The sequence below is a fragment of the Hirsutella rhossiliensis genome, assembly GCF_020360975.1.
Source record: "Hirsutella rhossiliensis strain HR02 chromosome Unknown scaffold00008, whole genome shotgun sequence".
Classification (NCBI taxonomy): Eukaryota; Fungi; Ascomycota; class Sordariomycetes; order Hypocreales; family Ophiocordycipitaceae; genus Hirsutella; species Hirsutella rhossiliensis.
In genome coordinates, this window is record NW_025408674.1 from 2529339 (window position 1) to 2546105 (window position 16767).

At 56.2% G+C, this 16767-nt stretch overlaps 1 protein-coding gene across 1 annotated transcript; it reads right to left on the reverse strand.

The window, feature by feature from the left end:
* Positions 1-1356: 1356 nt before the first annotated feature.
* Positions 1357-5706, reverse strand: HRG_07657 (phytochrome domain-containing protein; the record flags this gene model as incomplete). Its single annotated transcript, XM_044866128.1, has 6 exons — positions 1357-1725; positions 1784-2139; positions 2185-2514; positions 2606-2617; positions 2722-3357; positions 3411-5706. The coding sequence occupies 6 exons, from the start codon at positions 5704-5706 to the stop codon at positions 1357-1359; spliced, it is 3999 nt and encodes a 1332-aa protein (XP_044719092.1).
* Positions 5707-16767: the final 11061 nt, after the last annotated feature.

Genomic DNA, 16767 nt, shown 5'->3' on the forward strand with positions numbered 1-16767 from the left:
CCGGCCGAACCGCGCGAGTGCGGGCTCTGCATCTTGTGAAGGCGTGTGAAATGGCTCGTTTCGTGTGGTTGAATGGAACCGGCGCGTGATATTGGCCGGGTGCGAGGGTTGACTCTGGGAATGCTGCGTACATCTAGATGGACCAGGCGACTGCAAAAATCATGTTGGTTTTCCTCGCTTGGCATAGTTTGCGAATCTTTTCTAGCCCTCGCATACCTCCCCCTTTTGGTTGGGCGTCCGGCGGAATCTCTTGGACACACTGTTTTGATCCCTGTACATGGAAATCCACTTTAACGACCAAAATACACATTTACCTCCGAACTGTGGGCAGCATTAACTTTAAATCCAAAAGTTGGGAAGATAAATGCATGATTTAGTCCCCTTGACTGGTGCTTGTGTAACATTCATGCATCTTGAGAGCCGAAAGCTCGTTATCCATTCATCCGCCCGCGAATGCGACCTCGTCTGAATACCATCCATCATTAACCTCCCAAGCAGCCGTCTGCCTTTCCCACCTGCTATGCTTTGCCTTTCACCTACAAATCCCCCACCGGTATCATGATCGTAATTCGGAATAGTCATCAAAAATTCCTCGACGCCCGCTTCGCAACAGCGTAGTTAGCTGCAGGTACAATTCAAACACACAAAAGGGCAAGAAACATGACTATAACAAAAAGACGCTCTTGCTTGGCCCAGCCGTGCTTCCGTGATGATCATGCGTGTATCATGTCTCCCAGGTATTTCGTAGCCTAAGTTTCTATCGCTAGAAAAAGAGAAGGAGGAAGAAAAAGGGGCGGCGGGAAAAGAGGTAGAGGACGATGAGAAGAGAAGGGAGGAGCCAGCTTCACGCTCGTTACCCATGCTCCCATCCCTTTGTTTCCTTGAACATACCAAGTCGTAATGCCATTTCCAACGCCGAGTCCTCAGTTTCTCATGCCATTCGTATACTGCATAAAAGCCTTGAAGATAAAAGACGTTCGTGAGGGTTTCCGAGTGGGTACGATGCCATGTCCTGGATACGACAAGTCTCAAGCAGGGGTTCGTGGGTGAGTCAGGCCCTGGCACCGCTGTCCTGGTATGGGGTTTCGTGTTCTGGTCCAGGCCTCTAATGTCACCTCCAAGGCCCCTTTCCAGCTCGTGGACAATCGTTGGCTCGTAGAATCGAAGTAAAATCTCCCCATCGTGTCATTGTATAAGGTGCCTGGCGACTCTGGGATAGTTATAAGTAGTAGGCTTAGCTAGTAAGGGCTTATTAAGGCCCTTTAAGCTAGCTTTAAAGGTTATAAGCTTATAGTTTAAGCCTATAGCCTTTAAGTAAAGGTTTCGAGCAATGTGTCGGAGCCCGCAGCATTGTTTTTACGCCCTCTCCTCTTCAGCACGAGGGGTAATCTGGCTTGAGCTGCCGCCATCGGATACGTCCCTCGAGGCGAACCAGCCACCACGCTCCCACTGTCCCGCGACGTAAAGGCAATTGCTGCGTGAATTGTTGTCGGAAATGCCTTGAAGGAGGGTATTGAGGCGCTTGAAGTCGATAGGCTTCAGTATCCATCCATCGAAGCCTGCGTCAATATAAGTTTGCCTTTCGTTCTCCACCAAGGAGGCAGAGACTGCGAAGATCGGGATGCGGCCGTTGAGGGCCGCCAGCTCTGAATAGCCCTTGTGATCTGAGGAGCCCTCGATCGACCGAATCATCTTGGTGCTGGTGAGGCCGTCAACAATGGGCATCTGAAATCAAGTCAGTTCGCACAACACTACAAGTTGAGAAAGTATTGCCTGCACTGACCTGCATGTCCATGAGTATGGCATCGAAAGAAGAGGAGTCTTCTTTGTACAGAGTTGCACAATCTTCGCCGTTGACAGCATGTCGCACCTCGTGCTTGGCCCTTTCCAGTCTCTTGCGCAGAATCTTCATGTTGATCGGGTCATCCTCTGCTATCAAAGTCCGGATCGAGCTGGTGTCAGCTGCACGGGTGCCAGCGCCACTCCTGCTTGGACTGGGCTTGTGGGCACTTTCATTGGCGAGCTCAAACAGGACGCGAGACTGCTCGCCGGCATAACCAGGCGCAGGCATACCCTGGTACTCATCGGGCACCTTGATAGCCCGAACTGGAGTCTTGGAATCGCTAACCTCCGCAATGCCTGGTTCATCGCGAGTATTCTTGGGACAAGGCGGGTAGAGTTTGCGGGACTGAGGGCTCGCAGAGAGGGGAGCACCGCTGAAGCTCGTCCGCGACGGGGCATGGGTGGAACTACCCTTGGAGTCGGGGCGACTCGCAAAGTATCCCGTCTGGTTATCGTTCAGGGATAGAGGGGTTTGGATGGCGTTGATCAGCCGATCGGCATCACTTTGGTGGCTTCCGCGGCTACCCAAGCTACCCACGCTCTGATGGCTTCCCGAGCTGGTCTCCTCGAGAGTCGTCTTCTCTCCCTCGACAGCGACACTGATGGAGCTCCCGCGATCAATGAGCATGATCTCGCCCTCGGGTGCGGCTTTCAACGCGTCCGGAGCCGCGACTGGATTTGACGAGTGGCTGATACGTGACGGTGCCTGAATGCTTTCGCCGCCAGGTGATGTATCGGGCAAGTAGAAGGGTAGTTGGATTACGAATCTCGAGCCCTGTCCCTCTTCCGATTTCAAGCGCAGTTGCCCGTCCATGTTCCTCAGGATACGAGCGACGACCGCGAGTCCAAGCCCCAGGGTTCGGGATCTGCGAGGCTGACCTTTCTGGTCCGGGGAATCCTCTGGCTCGGGCTCTTCGCTGCTGACCTGTTCTAGCTCGCGGAAAAGTGCGTCTAGTTGCTGTGCGCCCATGCCAACGCCCGAGTCCGAAACGATGATATCGATAATGGCTTGTCGCTCTTTGACTTCAGACACAAATGTCTCGACGTGGACGGATCCGCTGTGAGTGTGTGCCACCGCGTTTGCCGTAATGTTTGATATGGCTTGCCGGACACGGCGGCCATCCCCGTAGACGAACTGAGGCAAGCCAGGATGCTGGTTGACGCTGTATTCAATCCCTTTTCTTTTGGCATCACCATGGAACGGATCGGTTGCTTCTCGGATGCACACCGACAAGTCGAAGATCTCGTCCTTAACCAGGTTTTGGCCTTCTTCGGTTTTTGTCAGATCGAGAAGGTCGTTGATAACGTATATGAGGGACTTGGAGGCAGAGTGGGAGCGAGCCAGGTTGTCTCGAGTCTCTTGATCCAGGCTTCCTTCGAGGGCGATTTCCAGGTAATTGATAATGGCGTTGAGGGGCGTTCGAACTTCGTGAGCCGAGTTTGCGAGGAGCAGTCGCGTCAGCTTGCTGCTCTGCAAGGCTGCCTCCTTTTGTCTCCAAACCTCGATGAACTTGCCTGCAGTGAGAATTAGCATATGGTCTCATCTCCGCCTCAATCGGCTCAAATACCGTAAACAAGGCACAGGACAGCGGCCGTCTCAACCTGTTCCTCAATCCACTCGCGACACTTGCCAATGACGGTCTCATTCCACATTCTGAAGCTGCTTCGCGGCTCGAGGTAGCCCGATGTTCCTTGCCGAATCGTCTTCTCATACGGGTTGCCGGCCCACTTGACTTCCTTCACTTGGCCCCTGCGGAAGAAGACAATGAAGTCGTTCCCGCCCACGCTCAGAGGTACGTAGAGTAAGCCTGCGATGACTTGAAATCCGGGCGGGTATCGGAGATCGGGAAAGTCATCTCTGATGTCCTGGCTCGTCAGGACAGACGTGAGCCTCCGCATCCGCAGGTATTCTAGCATGGCCAAGGCCTCCTGACTCTGCTCCAAGTTACCCAATATTTTGGTTTCGCCTTTAATGGAGAGCAGCCCAAAGTCGGCGTCGAAGAGTTTGAGAAGATCGTCCGACGACGCGATGATGTAGCCGGATGGGTTCTTGTCGGTAGGCACAGTGTTGATCAACTTCCTCGCCTGCAGCCTCGAGGCATACGACAATCTTTCAATGTTGCGAGAAGCGGTATCCCCCACAAGACGGCACATCTTTCTAATGGGAAAAGAAACCCGCATGCCGTGGTTTCCGTATGAGTGGCAGGCAATGAGTCCCCACAGCTCGTTGAAAGCGTTGATGGAGATTGACATGGACGACCGCACGGCCATGTTGGCCAAGTACTTGCGGTGAATGGGTGACATGGCGCGGAGATATGCATGCGTCATGTCCAAAGGGACGTCGAGATCTTCTGCCGCGCGACACACGATTCGCGCGGTCTGAAGATCCCGGTCATACAGCAACCGCACCTTGTTGATTTTGTACAGATCGCGGGCCTGTTGGGGAATATCACTGGCTGGAAAATGGAGTCCTTTGTAGAGGTCGAGGGTTTGCGAGGTATCAACAAGCTCCGTGACGACCTTTCCATTGAATGACGAGTCAAACTGATAGATCATGACGCGGTGGAAACCGGTGAGCTCCTTGACGATGCCAACGAGAACCTTGAGAAAGGTGTCGAGGTCGGGGGCAGAGGCGAGTTGCTCCTGCACTTGGGACATGATGTCGAAAACCTGCATGGCGCCTTGCTCGCCTCTCCGCTTCCTAGCACTTCGCAAAATGCGGAGGGGCTTGCTCAAGATCTCGGTGCTTTGTTCAATCTCCTCGAGGGTGGGGTTTGAATGAAGCGTGTCGTGCGGCACGTCGGGCGTCAGCTCGTCCGCTGGGCGAAGTGGGTACTCGTGGTCGTTGTCGAGCTCGAATTCGCAAATGACGAGGTCGGGGTGGGCGGGATTGATATGGATGGCACACCAGAATTTGACGCTCTTCCTCTTTTTCGGCGGACGAATGGAGAGGCTGAGCACCTCGGGACCGTTGACGGCAGGATCGGCATCCTCGTCGCGGATAAAATCGATGTGATCGAGTAAGTTGTCCTGCTGCTCCTCGGTCAAAATGTCCATGAAATTTTTGAGTCGGAAGAGCTGTTTGGGGCCGTAGCCAAGCATCTTTTCCGAATTCTCGCTGACGTATCGAACCGCGAAGCTCCCGTCGCATTCCTCTCGCAAGGCAAGCAGGACACCGAAGCCTTGCACGGCCCCGGGCGCATGGATCGCCTCGTCTTCACACTGCTGCAGGACTCCGTCCCGGCCTGTGATGACGGCGTGACCGTCCTCAGTCTTAATGTGGGTGAAGCGTGTGGCGACGTGGGGCAAATCAGCGAGGGACTGCTGTCCCGAGACGAACGAGGCGCTCCTTGGCCCAGAATCGCCGGCTGCGGGAGCCGCCTGTTCACCACCACGGAGCCCCGAGTCTTCAGAGTCCTCGTCTGAGGTAGAGATGACCAAGTTCAGGGGGGCGACAGTTCCTTTGCGAGCGGCGTCGGCTTGAATGCTGGAAAAAGGGCCGCTCGCGGCCCTCTTTCTTCGCATCTGAGCGCTGTAGTCGCCGGGAGTAGTCGACGCCGAAGACGGAGGTAGAGTGTCGGACCTCCTGTACTCGATGGGCGAAGTCTCATAACGGGCGTTGCTAAGGCGGTGAATGGGAATCGTGCGAGCTTCGACATCAGAGGGGCTGGCGAAGTAATCGTCTCCGCCCATGGGGCCCCTATGGGCCGGGTCGACGCTGACGACGGACCGGATGGGAAAGACCCTGTCGGTAGACATGTCCGAGGCGGCAGAACAAGGGCCCGTCTGCTTGTCGGAGCCGACACTCCAGGAAGAGACATGGTCGGGGCTGGTGGCGGTGCGCGGCGGGAGATCTGTGGTCATGGCCGAGGTCAGGTCGGACGGGAGCCTGGGCGGCGGTGAGTTGAGCGAAGCAAGCGGTGTTGCCACTGAGCCTCGGGAATGACCATGGCCATCAGTTTCGCTATCTGTGTGCCATGAGGGGATGCTCTCTTGCGTGTCGTCCATTGCGAGCCGACTCGCGACCTAGAAGCCACGACAAGGCTGGGGACGAGCCCCCTTCTGTTGTGATGACAGCAGTTGGAGCGAGAGGGAGGCGAGGAGGCGAACGCGATCTAGAGTGTTTCAACACATGCCGCGAGCATGGAGTTTGGCGGAAGGAGACCTGATTCTAGGCCGGATTCCGGAGCCAAGAGGGCGGGCGGAAAGACGGTAGCCAGAGCCTGGAGCTGCTGGAAACAGGAGATTAGGGAAAGGGAGTGAGTGGCTGCTTTGAGGCTCATGTGCGGGAGTGCGCAGTCGAGCGCGGAGGAGGGTGGATGTGGTGGTGGTGGTGGTGGTGGCGGCACAGTGTGTGGGAGACGAGACCAGAGAAGCAAGAGGGAGGGGCTTGTTGCCACGCTGACGCTGCCGCTGCTGCTGACGCTGCCGCTGCTGCTGCTGTTGCTGCTGGCGGTGCTGTACAGTGCAGTAATAGCAGGGTAGAAGAGGTACATGCGCCATACTTGCCTTAGTAATTGAGATACCTGGCTTGTCTGCCATCTTACCTGTCACATCCTCGTCCCGAATCACGTTAGCACCGTCGATGACGGGTTCTATTATCGGCGCCGCTCCCGCGCCATCGACGTCGGCTTTTTCTTTGCTACACAATGCCTCGGTGGGTGGCCGGCCTTTTAGTGGCAGCGAGAAGGGCGATGAGGTGGACTGTCCGATTGCCCTTTTCCCCCGGGCGTGGATGACGCGTAGGGCCCTGCCTGTCTGCGCATGCACATGCACAAAGCACCTGCCGTACTTACAGGAAGCAGGCAAGGCAGGCTGGTTGGATTGAGGGTCCAGAGTTTGTTGATGCCCACCGCCACACCGATTCCTTCATCAAAAAGACGACCTTGACAAGCCACCGGGACAAGAGGCGTGTACGGAGTAGGTAGTGTACCTGCAGGTGAGCCGCTCGCTTCCTTTCCTTACTTGTGCACTTGTGGGAGGAGTGACATGGGCACCGCCACAAACCACGGTTGGCCGTGGTGTCTTGAGGAATAAATAGTGGCCATCCATCGACAGCGAAGCATCAAATTTCTGCGCACAGGGTCTGGACCTTGGTCCCACGGGCAGCGGTCGAGAAAACAAGGTAATCGATGACTGCTGCACGCAAATGGGGCACACTGTGAGGAGACGCCACCGGAGCTGACCCTCCCCCATGCCCTGTGGGTTGTGGGTCCCTCGAACCCTGCCTTAATTATCCGTACGGTGCAGTACATCGCCCTGTGCCTTGGCAGGCTTGAGTTGCTTCCCAGCTGTTGAAAGGTCTGGCCCGGCCCCGAGAGCCGTCGACAGGGAAAAGTGATGGCCTGCCGGCTGGTGGGACAGGCAGCATGTCCGTCCCGAGTTACTCTTGTTTCTACCTGGCCAACCTGACGTAGGTAAGTGACCAGCAGGCACGGAGGAGACAGCCTGAGCGCCAAACTGGGCGCCCCAGGTTCACGGCCCGGCGCAAACGCTCCGAGAGCGGGTCTGAGGTCCGAGCCAATCATCAGCCACACCCCTCCGGCCAACCGGGTCACGGAGCCCGGGGTGGCCCAAGCTGGCGACTTATACCGGCATGTCGCCTCAGTTTTCCCGATGCCAGCCAACAAGGCTTGGACTTGACCAAAATGCGATGGATTCGTGTCTTCATTGCTTCCAATTCAGAGTTATGCCAGGGTCAAGAAGCCCCCATCTCCCCATCTCCCCACCGGCTCGATGATCCTGCATTGCGATGAGATATCCACCCGATGCATCTATCCTCCCGACTCCACGTGGCTGAAACCATGATCTACATACAACTCATTACGTCAACCATCGGCTGGCTCTCGTCGTCCTCGACAGCATCTTTCGCCAAGTCTTTTGGCGGCGACGGCCATTATCGCCAGCAAGTGTTAAAGGCCGAGACTTTGAACTCAACCGTCTACTCGCCCATCTTCCCCAGGCCGCAGGCACTTCTCCTTTCCTGCCTGTGATAAACGAACTTACCCCATAAAAGAGTTGGGCAAATTGAGACCGTTTCTTGCTTCGGATTAAGAAGGTCTTCCTGGTCTATTCGATTTCCGCCATCGAGTAACTTGATTCACCACGTCTCTTACCACCTCACATGAACGGTGATTGAATTGGACAACTGCTCAAGTCCCAAAAGCAGTTCGTTTCCGTCAAAGCTCACGCCCTCCAGAGGTTTCATCCCTCCTCTGAAATCCTTGCGCCTACTCGTTTACATTTCGCCGCCATTCATTCCTATACGTTCTTAGCTGCTCGTCTGAGATGTCCCGCAGAAGTCAATGAAAGCAACTGGACTGCACGACGAGCCTGGCTGGCCTCAAGCCTGAACCGGCCACTGTACAAACGCCAGGCAATCGCTTCCACGAAAAGGCAACCGGCCAAGAAGACAACAAGCGTTGATCAAGTGTGCCTCTAATGCGCTGCGTGCGACTCGCCTTCTCCGGCCTTTGGGTTGCAAGTTCGACGGCTTGAGCCATTTATGGCGGATCATGGCACGACCCAGATTGCGGCTGACGTTGCAAAAGCAAAGAATATTTACACAGGCGAAGCAACGCTCGCTATATGGACAGAGTAAGCGAAGGCGCAACTTTTTAAGACGATAGTCCATGACGCTTGCGTTGCGTTTCGGTATGTCTGCGGGCGAGAACGGAAGAAAGCTAGCCCCATGTCTCCTAGATGAGAGCATCTCTTATCGTCAGCTGTACACCGTCCGTGTTACATCGGCTCTCCACATACAGGTTTCTCCTAGATCTTTGCTTCAATGTCGAGCCCATGTGATCTCGGTGTTGCGTTTATCGAGTCAAGTAGTCGGTCTGTGGCCTGAGGCTCACTTCCGCTTGCAATGCCTGCCAATGGGGCCACATGAATTTTTTGAAGAGACCATCCACCGTCTCAACCCTGAGAACAGAGAATCATCAAAGAAGATGAAGAAGGTAAAGATTAGAGTAATTCATATGGGCGGACTTATCTCTTGGCCGTGGAGGGCTGTAGGTGAGCCAATCGAGCTCGAGAGCGAGCCAGGGACCTGTTTGTGCCAACATTCGCAAGACCTCCTGGTGTATAGAGACGGGTGTTTCGGGGGAAAGGGTGAGGTTGGCACACGATATCAAATCCTCTGCCGACTTCACCTCTTGTCGCTCACTGCTCCTCCGCCACCTACCGGAAACTACAACGCTCTGTCGGAAAAGCAGACGCCGATTCAACACAAGTTGATCATCACATGCTCACGATTGCCTGCTTTGATGCATGGGTAATGAACTATTCCCAGCAACGAGCAAAGTCGAGCACTATCGGTCCTGGTGACCCGTATGTCCGGCCAAGGTTTCGGTTAGCTTTTCGTGGGTCATTTCTGCATGAAAACTTCGCTCAATGTTAGATCAGACGTTTGCATCGATATGAAGTGGTCACGTTGTCGTTGATGTTGGTGATATGTCTTGTTTTCTAATTTCGTACCTCGACTTTGCTCGATTCATTACATGGCCACACTCGGCGAGCCATGATTCCTTTCCTGCACGTATCCTATCCCAGCGCCATTGCCATCATGCAGCCATCACAAGAAGGGGCTATCGTTCTTCAACCAGCATGCTCAAGCGATTCCAACTTATGGACGAAGCATCAGCTCTGGAAAAGCGCCTACCCCGGAACCCGGCTTTGAATCTCGATTTTGCTCACCACGACCTCACTTTTGGTCGGGCGAGATGACATACCTCTGGACCTTTCTTTCACAAGGGATTCCGGTCAGTCGGATCACCTCACGTATATACTTAAGAGCCCAAAAGGCCCGGGTCATCTGATCAGAGGCGTCTCATGCTTTTCAGCGTCATATATGTTTGAACTTCTATTTTTCCCCTTTAACTTTGTCTGCCCGTGCAGACACCGAGCTCAGAGGCCATGAAGTGATTTGCAGCCCGACGCATCAGAGAGGTGCATGACGTGTACTGGTCGCTTGCTTCCCGATGATCAGATGGTGTTGACATCCGTGGAGCAGATGACTAACTTCGCTGCCCTTGGCCGTGTGCTGCGCGTGCCTTGGATGTGTGCCCTCGTGCCCGTCAATTCACGCACGAGGGCTCGAGTCCACTGGCCAGAAAAGAAACCACCCGACACTTCGTTGGCCGCCGTCGCTGATGTCCGGTCCGGTCAAGCCCGCCGGAGCCGCCAACTGGACCGGACGGGGTGCCGATGGCGACCCACCTCGAGCTCCGGCACGGCATCAAATCCGGGCCTGTTGCGGCAGGGTTCATTTGCGCACACGAGAAGCCGACGGGGTCGTGACTACGATGTGTAGACGACAAGCTACATGTTTATCTGCATGAGCAGTCGGCATTGTGTCTAGCGAGCATCTGACCGAGCGGCCAGTGACGCTTTTCGGACTCGTAGCTTTCTGGCCAGTGCAGCTTCCCTACTTCGGTCAGCCCTACGGCCGCAAGGGAGATCCGGCGGCGCCCTCATGCCCGAGCAAAACACCAATGCAGTCTGCCTCCTCACGAGAAAGAACCAGGTCATCCTTCACTTGACGAGCAGACATTGGAGACTCAGCAACCCCGAAACCCATCAATCATTGGGTCATTGAAGCCCCCAAACTTTACCACCCTGCAGCATGAACGATCACACAAAAGGTCGGTATGAAATGTCACTACAGCTGATTCCCGGCTTCTCCAAGACAGTCAAGACGACATCTCAAAGCCGGGTGCCCAGCAACGAGTGGGATTGGATCTATGCCAGAGCGAAAACATCAAGGTCAATGGACAGATGACGGAGATGTCGATATACGTTGCAAAACAACGCAATAGCTGGCAGCGTTCTAGATTACCGACGAGGCGCTTGCTTGTGCCCGTTTGGGCAAGGGCTCCGCACAACAATGAACAAACTCGGCTCTAGATACCGTTCTGGCGTGCTGTGTCCCTGAGGCCGGCGCACGCCGCACCAGGGCAGGCGCCTGCTGCAACTGCGGCTTGGTGCTGCTGGGCTTGCGCGTCCAGACGCTCGAGACGGAAGCAGAGACGGCACCTGATGGAGCAGTGCATATATGTGTCGGGTCAGAGACTTGGCCGACCCGGGTGCGCACGCAGCATCGTGGCCAGGCGATGGAGGCGGGCAAGCCGAGGAGCAGCGAGAAGCAGCCGATGCGCAGACTCCCAGGCAAGAGGCGGCAGATGCAGTTGCAGGGCGATAGCTTACCGCACCGCTGCGTACGCAGCTCGGGAACCAGGAGGCATTCCTTGTGGCGGTTGTATGTAGAGAGGTGAAGGGGGGAGAATTTTTTTGGAGAGAAATCAAGGGAAAAGTCTGATCAGAGCAACGGGAGTTCTCGGCCCGGAACAAAGTCTTTGTCAGTGGGGCTCCGGGACCAATGACCTCAACGAGCCACGAAGCCGCGCCAACAACAAGGACGATTGAAAGTTTCTTGCCGTTGGCACATATTGCATGCTGGCCAACCCAACGAAGACGCAGCAGCGATTGAATGTTCTGCCACCAGCAGTCGCACGTGCGCAGCAGCTGGAAGTTGCACGTGTACGCGGCCAGCAGTCTGTTTTGGCACAGCTTGGACCTCTGCTTTGCAGTTGCCGGGGGAGCTCGGAAAGAGAATCCATGCTCCCGAGTCCCAAACACGAGTGCTGATGGAAATCTGGCCATGCAGGGCACGACAGCATTCGGCGACGTGGATTAGTTATCTTGGCGGCGGAATGACGACACAAACCGCCATTGTTTCGGCGTCCCACCGACCCGTGCTCATCTCCAGGCACCGGCGAAGCGCAGGGCTCCCGGGGTTGAAGGAGGGCGCGGAGCGTGCTACGAGCAGTGGAGAGCTCCATCATACCTCGGCCCCTCTGTCACAGAAATGTTGGTTCTGCGGACCAGAGAGGGTGAGGTGGTTGTGAGCCAAGCCTCGGCGGGACTGTTGTACTTTTGCTCCTGCAGCTCATGCATGTACAAGACTGAGTCGAGGTAGATAACGACGTGTGACCCTGCTTATCTGCATGTGTGTGCGTGCGCGGTGCAGGCTTCCAGAAGACGGGCTGGATGAGATGGGCCCGACAGGCGCTTGCGCGAGAGCTCGGCGTCCACTCGTCGCCCGCTTCGCTTCGATTCTCAAGCGACCTGTAGCATGCATGGCCAGTCATGTACATACATGGACCGCAGAGGGCCCGGAGAAATGGACCGCTGCAAACGAGATGATAGGATCGACGGACGGCCGACGGATGGCTTGGATAAGGTTGGCCGTGGAGGAGAAGGGGACAAGAGGACAGACACACACACATGTACACATTCGTGCCTACTTACCGAAGGTGATGGCTCGAGTGCTGTCATATAGCCTGTAGAGGACACGGCCTTTTCAAACATCTGCCGTGCTCGGCCCGGCCACTCCCCTCGATCGAAGGAGGGTCTCCGTCCGAAAACTGACACGTGCATGCCGTCGCAGGTGGCCTCGGGTCTGGGCCAGCGGCCTACATGACGAATAATACGGTGATGGTGGTCGTGATCGTCGCCCATCGACACAAAGCGCCGGCCAGGCCAGGCTAACATCGGCCTGTCCTATCCGCTCACCGTTCACACACGCAGGTAAAGAGGAGAAGTATCTGTACGGAACTTCGCCTCGTGCATTCGTGTAGGGGGCCGACAGCTGTTGACCCGGCGCAGTATGTAATGCTTACATACGGAGTACGCCGTGTGCTGTTCGTGAGGGAGTGCCATTGCCAGCTGCCTCATTCAACGCGCTGGATGCGACGCTGGCATCCGACTTTACCAAGCAGAGGCAAGCCAGTGTCTCATCGACGGCTCGTTCATTTGTCGGCTCGTCCCGTTGGGTTCCGCATCTCACGGCACAGCTGCTGCGCCCGCCCCCACGTGCATCATTCGCACGAGAAGAACCGACTTGGTGAAAGCTGACAATACACGGGTACGAATACTATATGTGCTTTTCGCTGCTTCGGCAGACCAGAGCGGCCTCTCGTGGATCAAGCGCGCGCGGCTATGCAGAGCAGGCGGCATCTCGAGTTTGAATCGTCTCCATCATAAGGGCAGATGGCAGGCCCCGATCACCTTTGACGAATCTCCAGAGCCTCACATGTCCCAAGTACGGATACTTGATGATATAAGTATATCCGTTATACGGATGCCCTGGCACCAAGGCTTCCCCATCAAACGGATCCACGACAGTCACCTTGCGCCTGCGAACGACATTCAGCGGGTTGCTGGGGAATTCCTAGCTCCATCCGACGTGGCCTGCCTAAGAGGGTTAGCATCGGGCATCCAAGTATCAATTTGTATTGTTTCATGATGCCTCGTGCCTACAGTAGAATACTTGTCTTTTGGTGTCAATACCGTAGTCAATATCAGGTGTGCATATCCCGTTGTCAGTACTCGATCCGCCGTGTCCATGTATGTATAGTTACGTATAGGTGGCAACAAGCAGGAAACCATCCACTTCCATATATACTGCGTACAAGCTTCAGTCTGCAAGGCATAGAGAGACACTTGTTTCTAGGCATGTGCCCAGTTAGGCAGGGTGTCCGGGGACTGACTACCCAAAGCGGGAAGGGGGCCCTCGTGTGTCCGGAGTTGTGGGCATGCCTACGTACGCAGTCTGGAGCTCTGGCCTTGGCACTTTAGAGAGCCAAGGTAGCACGGAGTACTCCGTTCGGCCTCGTGCCTGGCTTGGGAGGAATTGCTGGGACCTGAAAGCGTCGCAACGGCTGCGGGTCTGGAAACTGGCGGTATGTAGGTAACGGTTCGTATTCACATATACAACATGATGATGATATGGGCTCGGTTCGGTTCCTCGACATGACATGGCAAGGTGCCTCGACAGCTTCAAGTTGATGATGATGATGATGATGATGATGTCCGCGGAACTGCACACAAAGCAGTTGGCCTGGCGGGGCAGCCGAGGCAAGATGTAGGAATGGGTGGAATCAGGAGAAGCTGGCCAGAACAAGGGCGCGCCGACATCCGGGGCACTCGCGTACACACGGATAGACACAACACGGCATCCACCGGTCCCCATTGCGGACCCAGTTCTTGGGCTACCTATTGTTCCCTCGGCGGGGTGCCGAATTGGGCGGTTGGCTCGCCGCCGGATGAGCACCATGATGTTGGCCAGGGGCTCCACGCGCTCGCCGTTGCAAGCCTCCATTGATTCGGGGCTGTGAATAGCCCCACGGCTTTGCCCCCGTGGGCCTGGAAACTCCAAGCACTGCCGACGGGCCCATGTACTTACATACAAGGTACCGACGGTCTGCCTGTCGAGATCCGGTGGCAGCCAGCGCGAATGAGGAGGCTTATTAGCGCGCTCACCTTGGCTTGCCATTTCCTACGGGGCAGGTCGAATTGGCTTTTTCCGTCGGTTTTATAGGCGAGTTCCAATGTTCCATATGTTCACAAGCTGACTGAGGGTGTGACGCTCCGATGCCTCGGTGCTTACATGGTTTCTCCCCTCGTCTGGCGCGGCGGCAAACGAACAAGGGCATTCGTGCGCTCATCCCATATAGTTATTATAGCCGTGTATGCGCCTCCCTGGCTGCATCGCATCGCTCGCTCGTCGTTCTTGAAATATGACGGCGGCTGCTCATCTGACTTGTCACAGGCAACCATCCTGACCATCAGCCCCCCCCCTGCTCCCTGAAGACCGAATGCATGTACGTAGGGCCCGCTAGACGTACGTATGTAACATGATTTACCGAACATGACTTGCCGTCAACAAGGGAGTCTTTCGGTTTCGGGGACAGGCGGCCTGATCCTGATGCGGCGTCCGGAGCTCACCCTCGGGGAAGGGGGGGAACTGGAGGCGGCCATCCCACCCGGCCTCATCCTCGGTCGCTTGCAGACAAGAGGGCGGGCTGGTTGCCAAGAGGGGCTCGCGGAGACTGGCGAGGGGTCCCCTGCGAAGGCCCTGGATTCACTCTGGCTCCCCATGCGAGGCATTCACGCACCCCACCATCATGGCCGGCTGTACGGAATACGGATCCAGCACATTGTTCGTGGACTGCCTGGCCCGCCTCACTGCGCGTTGTTCAGACGTACGGAATACTGCCGCCCTCATCTCGGAACGCTGTCCATTACTAGCCGTAGGCAAGGTGGTGTCTCTTGTGACTGGCGGTGGCATGGGCATCGTAGCATTGGGCTTGCCAACATGAAGAAGCAGAAAGCATACAGTACTGTAAATTACCAAACACGACGAGTGGGCACGTGGTGGGTATCGCCAACACTTCCCCCCCTACCGCCTCTTGTGGTGCGCAGGCTAATTAGGACGGTGGCGCTTTCATAATGGACAAACAAGCTTGTTGGGGAATCGATGGGAAGTCCAACAGGGAGGCTTGCACGACGGACAGAATGGATTCGAGCATCTGTCTTGCTGCTGTGCAGTCGCTTTGGAAGATCAGCAAAACAGGCTGGCAGGTGGTTCCCCCCCCCTCTTCTCCTTCGTGCCGGGGCAGTGGATGCAATGGATGGGGCTGGACTTGTCGCCGCAGTGCTGCCGACGCAACAATAAAGACAGCCCCGTCTCTCTACAGGCGCCTAGGCTCATTTAGGCCCAGTTAGGCCCGGCGAATGCTGCGCGTCTCGCAGGAAGGGACAAGAGAGAGCTGCCTGGCACGCATGTACAGAGGGAGTACAGAGGGAGAACAGAGGGGGTCCCTCCATGCGAACCCTGCAGCGACCCCCCGTCTGGAGATGCAACGACTGCCTGCCTGGTTGCTCGCCGATGAGCGCGGCACGGGCGAGATGGGGGGTCGCGGGCGCTTGCAATCCTTCCTCCACCTGCACCGCCCTCCATTCCGCTTCCTCGAGTCTCGGCGCATGGGATGAAGCTTGGCTGCCTTGAGCACCATCATCGACTCCGGCCGGCTTGGGTCTCGAGAGAGCTGTACCGTACTGTACGGATACACAGTCTGGCTCTGTCGGTGTCATCGTCAGCCTCGCTTCAGCAGCTTCCATTACCCGTGCACTCGGCCTCTTTTCTCCGACTGTAAGTCGAGGCACGAAGACATCTGCTGTTGAGGCGTGGCTGCTGGCCCATGTCCTGCAGGTTGACGACACCGTGGACGACACCAGCCTTCCCCCCGCTCATCTCCTCCACAACAGGCCAGAACCTCAGTGGGTAGCTCTACCCACCCCACCCCGTCTCCAGCTCCAGCGAGGCTAAATCAGTTGGGCCCAGCTTGGCAAGCAGGTACCTATGTACAGTACTCAATAGGTACCTAGGTACCTACTTGCTGTAGATGCTATTAGGCGTCGCCTCCCGACCATCCGACGACCATTGTGCCGTGACATTCAACATCGTCCACTGCTGCTGCCCAGCACTGCGAGACGCATCTGCCGGCCTTGGTTCAGTCATCAATCATCACGAGCGTCAGCCCTGCAGGTCGGCCCAGCTTCCATCCAAACAAGATCCTCCTCGCAAGCTCTTCTGCGGCAACAGCTTTCATCCGGCTGGCAACCGACTGCGACGACCATTTACAGGCCTCGGTGTCTCTCGCCGACCTATTCCCGAGCAAAGTTTTGCTCTGTGCCTGTCTGTCTGTGCCTTGTGCCTGTACCTCTACCCGTACCCGTACCTGTAACGGTACCTGTACTTCACCCGTATCCGTCCCGTACCTGTACCAGCGCTGCAGCGGCCACGGCAATCTTTCTCTACCAAGGTACCACCACCACTAACAGGCCTCTCTCCGCGCTGTCCTGGGCCCACGATTCCCACTTTGCACCGGAAGTACCAGTACGCATCCAGCTGCGGTGGCTCAGAGACTGGGGCATCCATCTTGCCCGCTCCCTCTCTCTTTCTCAGAGGACCCGCTCCGATTTCTGAGACAACCGCAGACGCTGACTCGACCATCCTGCTTCCTTTCTCATCACCGCCGCGACAGCTTCCCTTCTCCCGACCGACCGACACGCTTCACC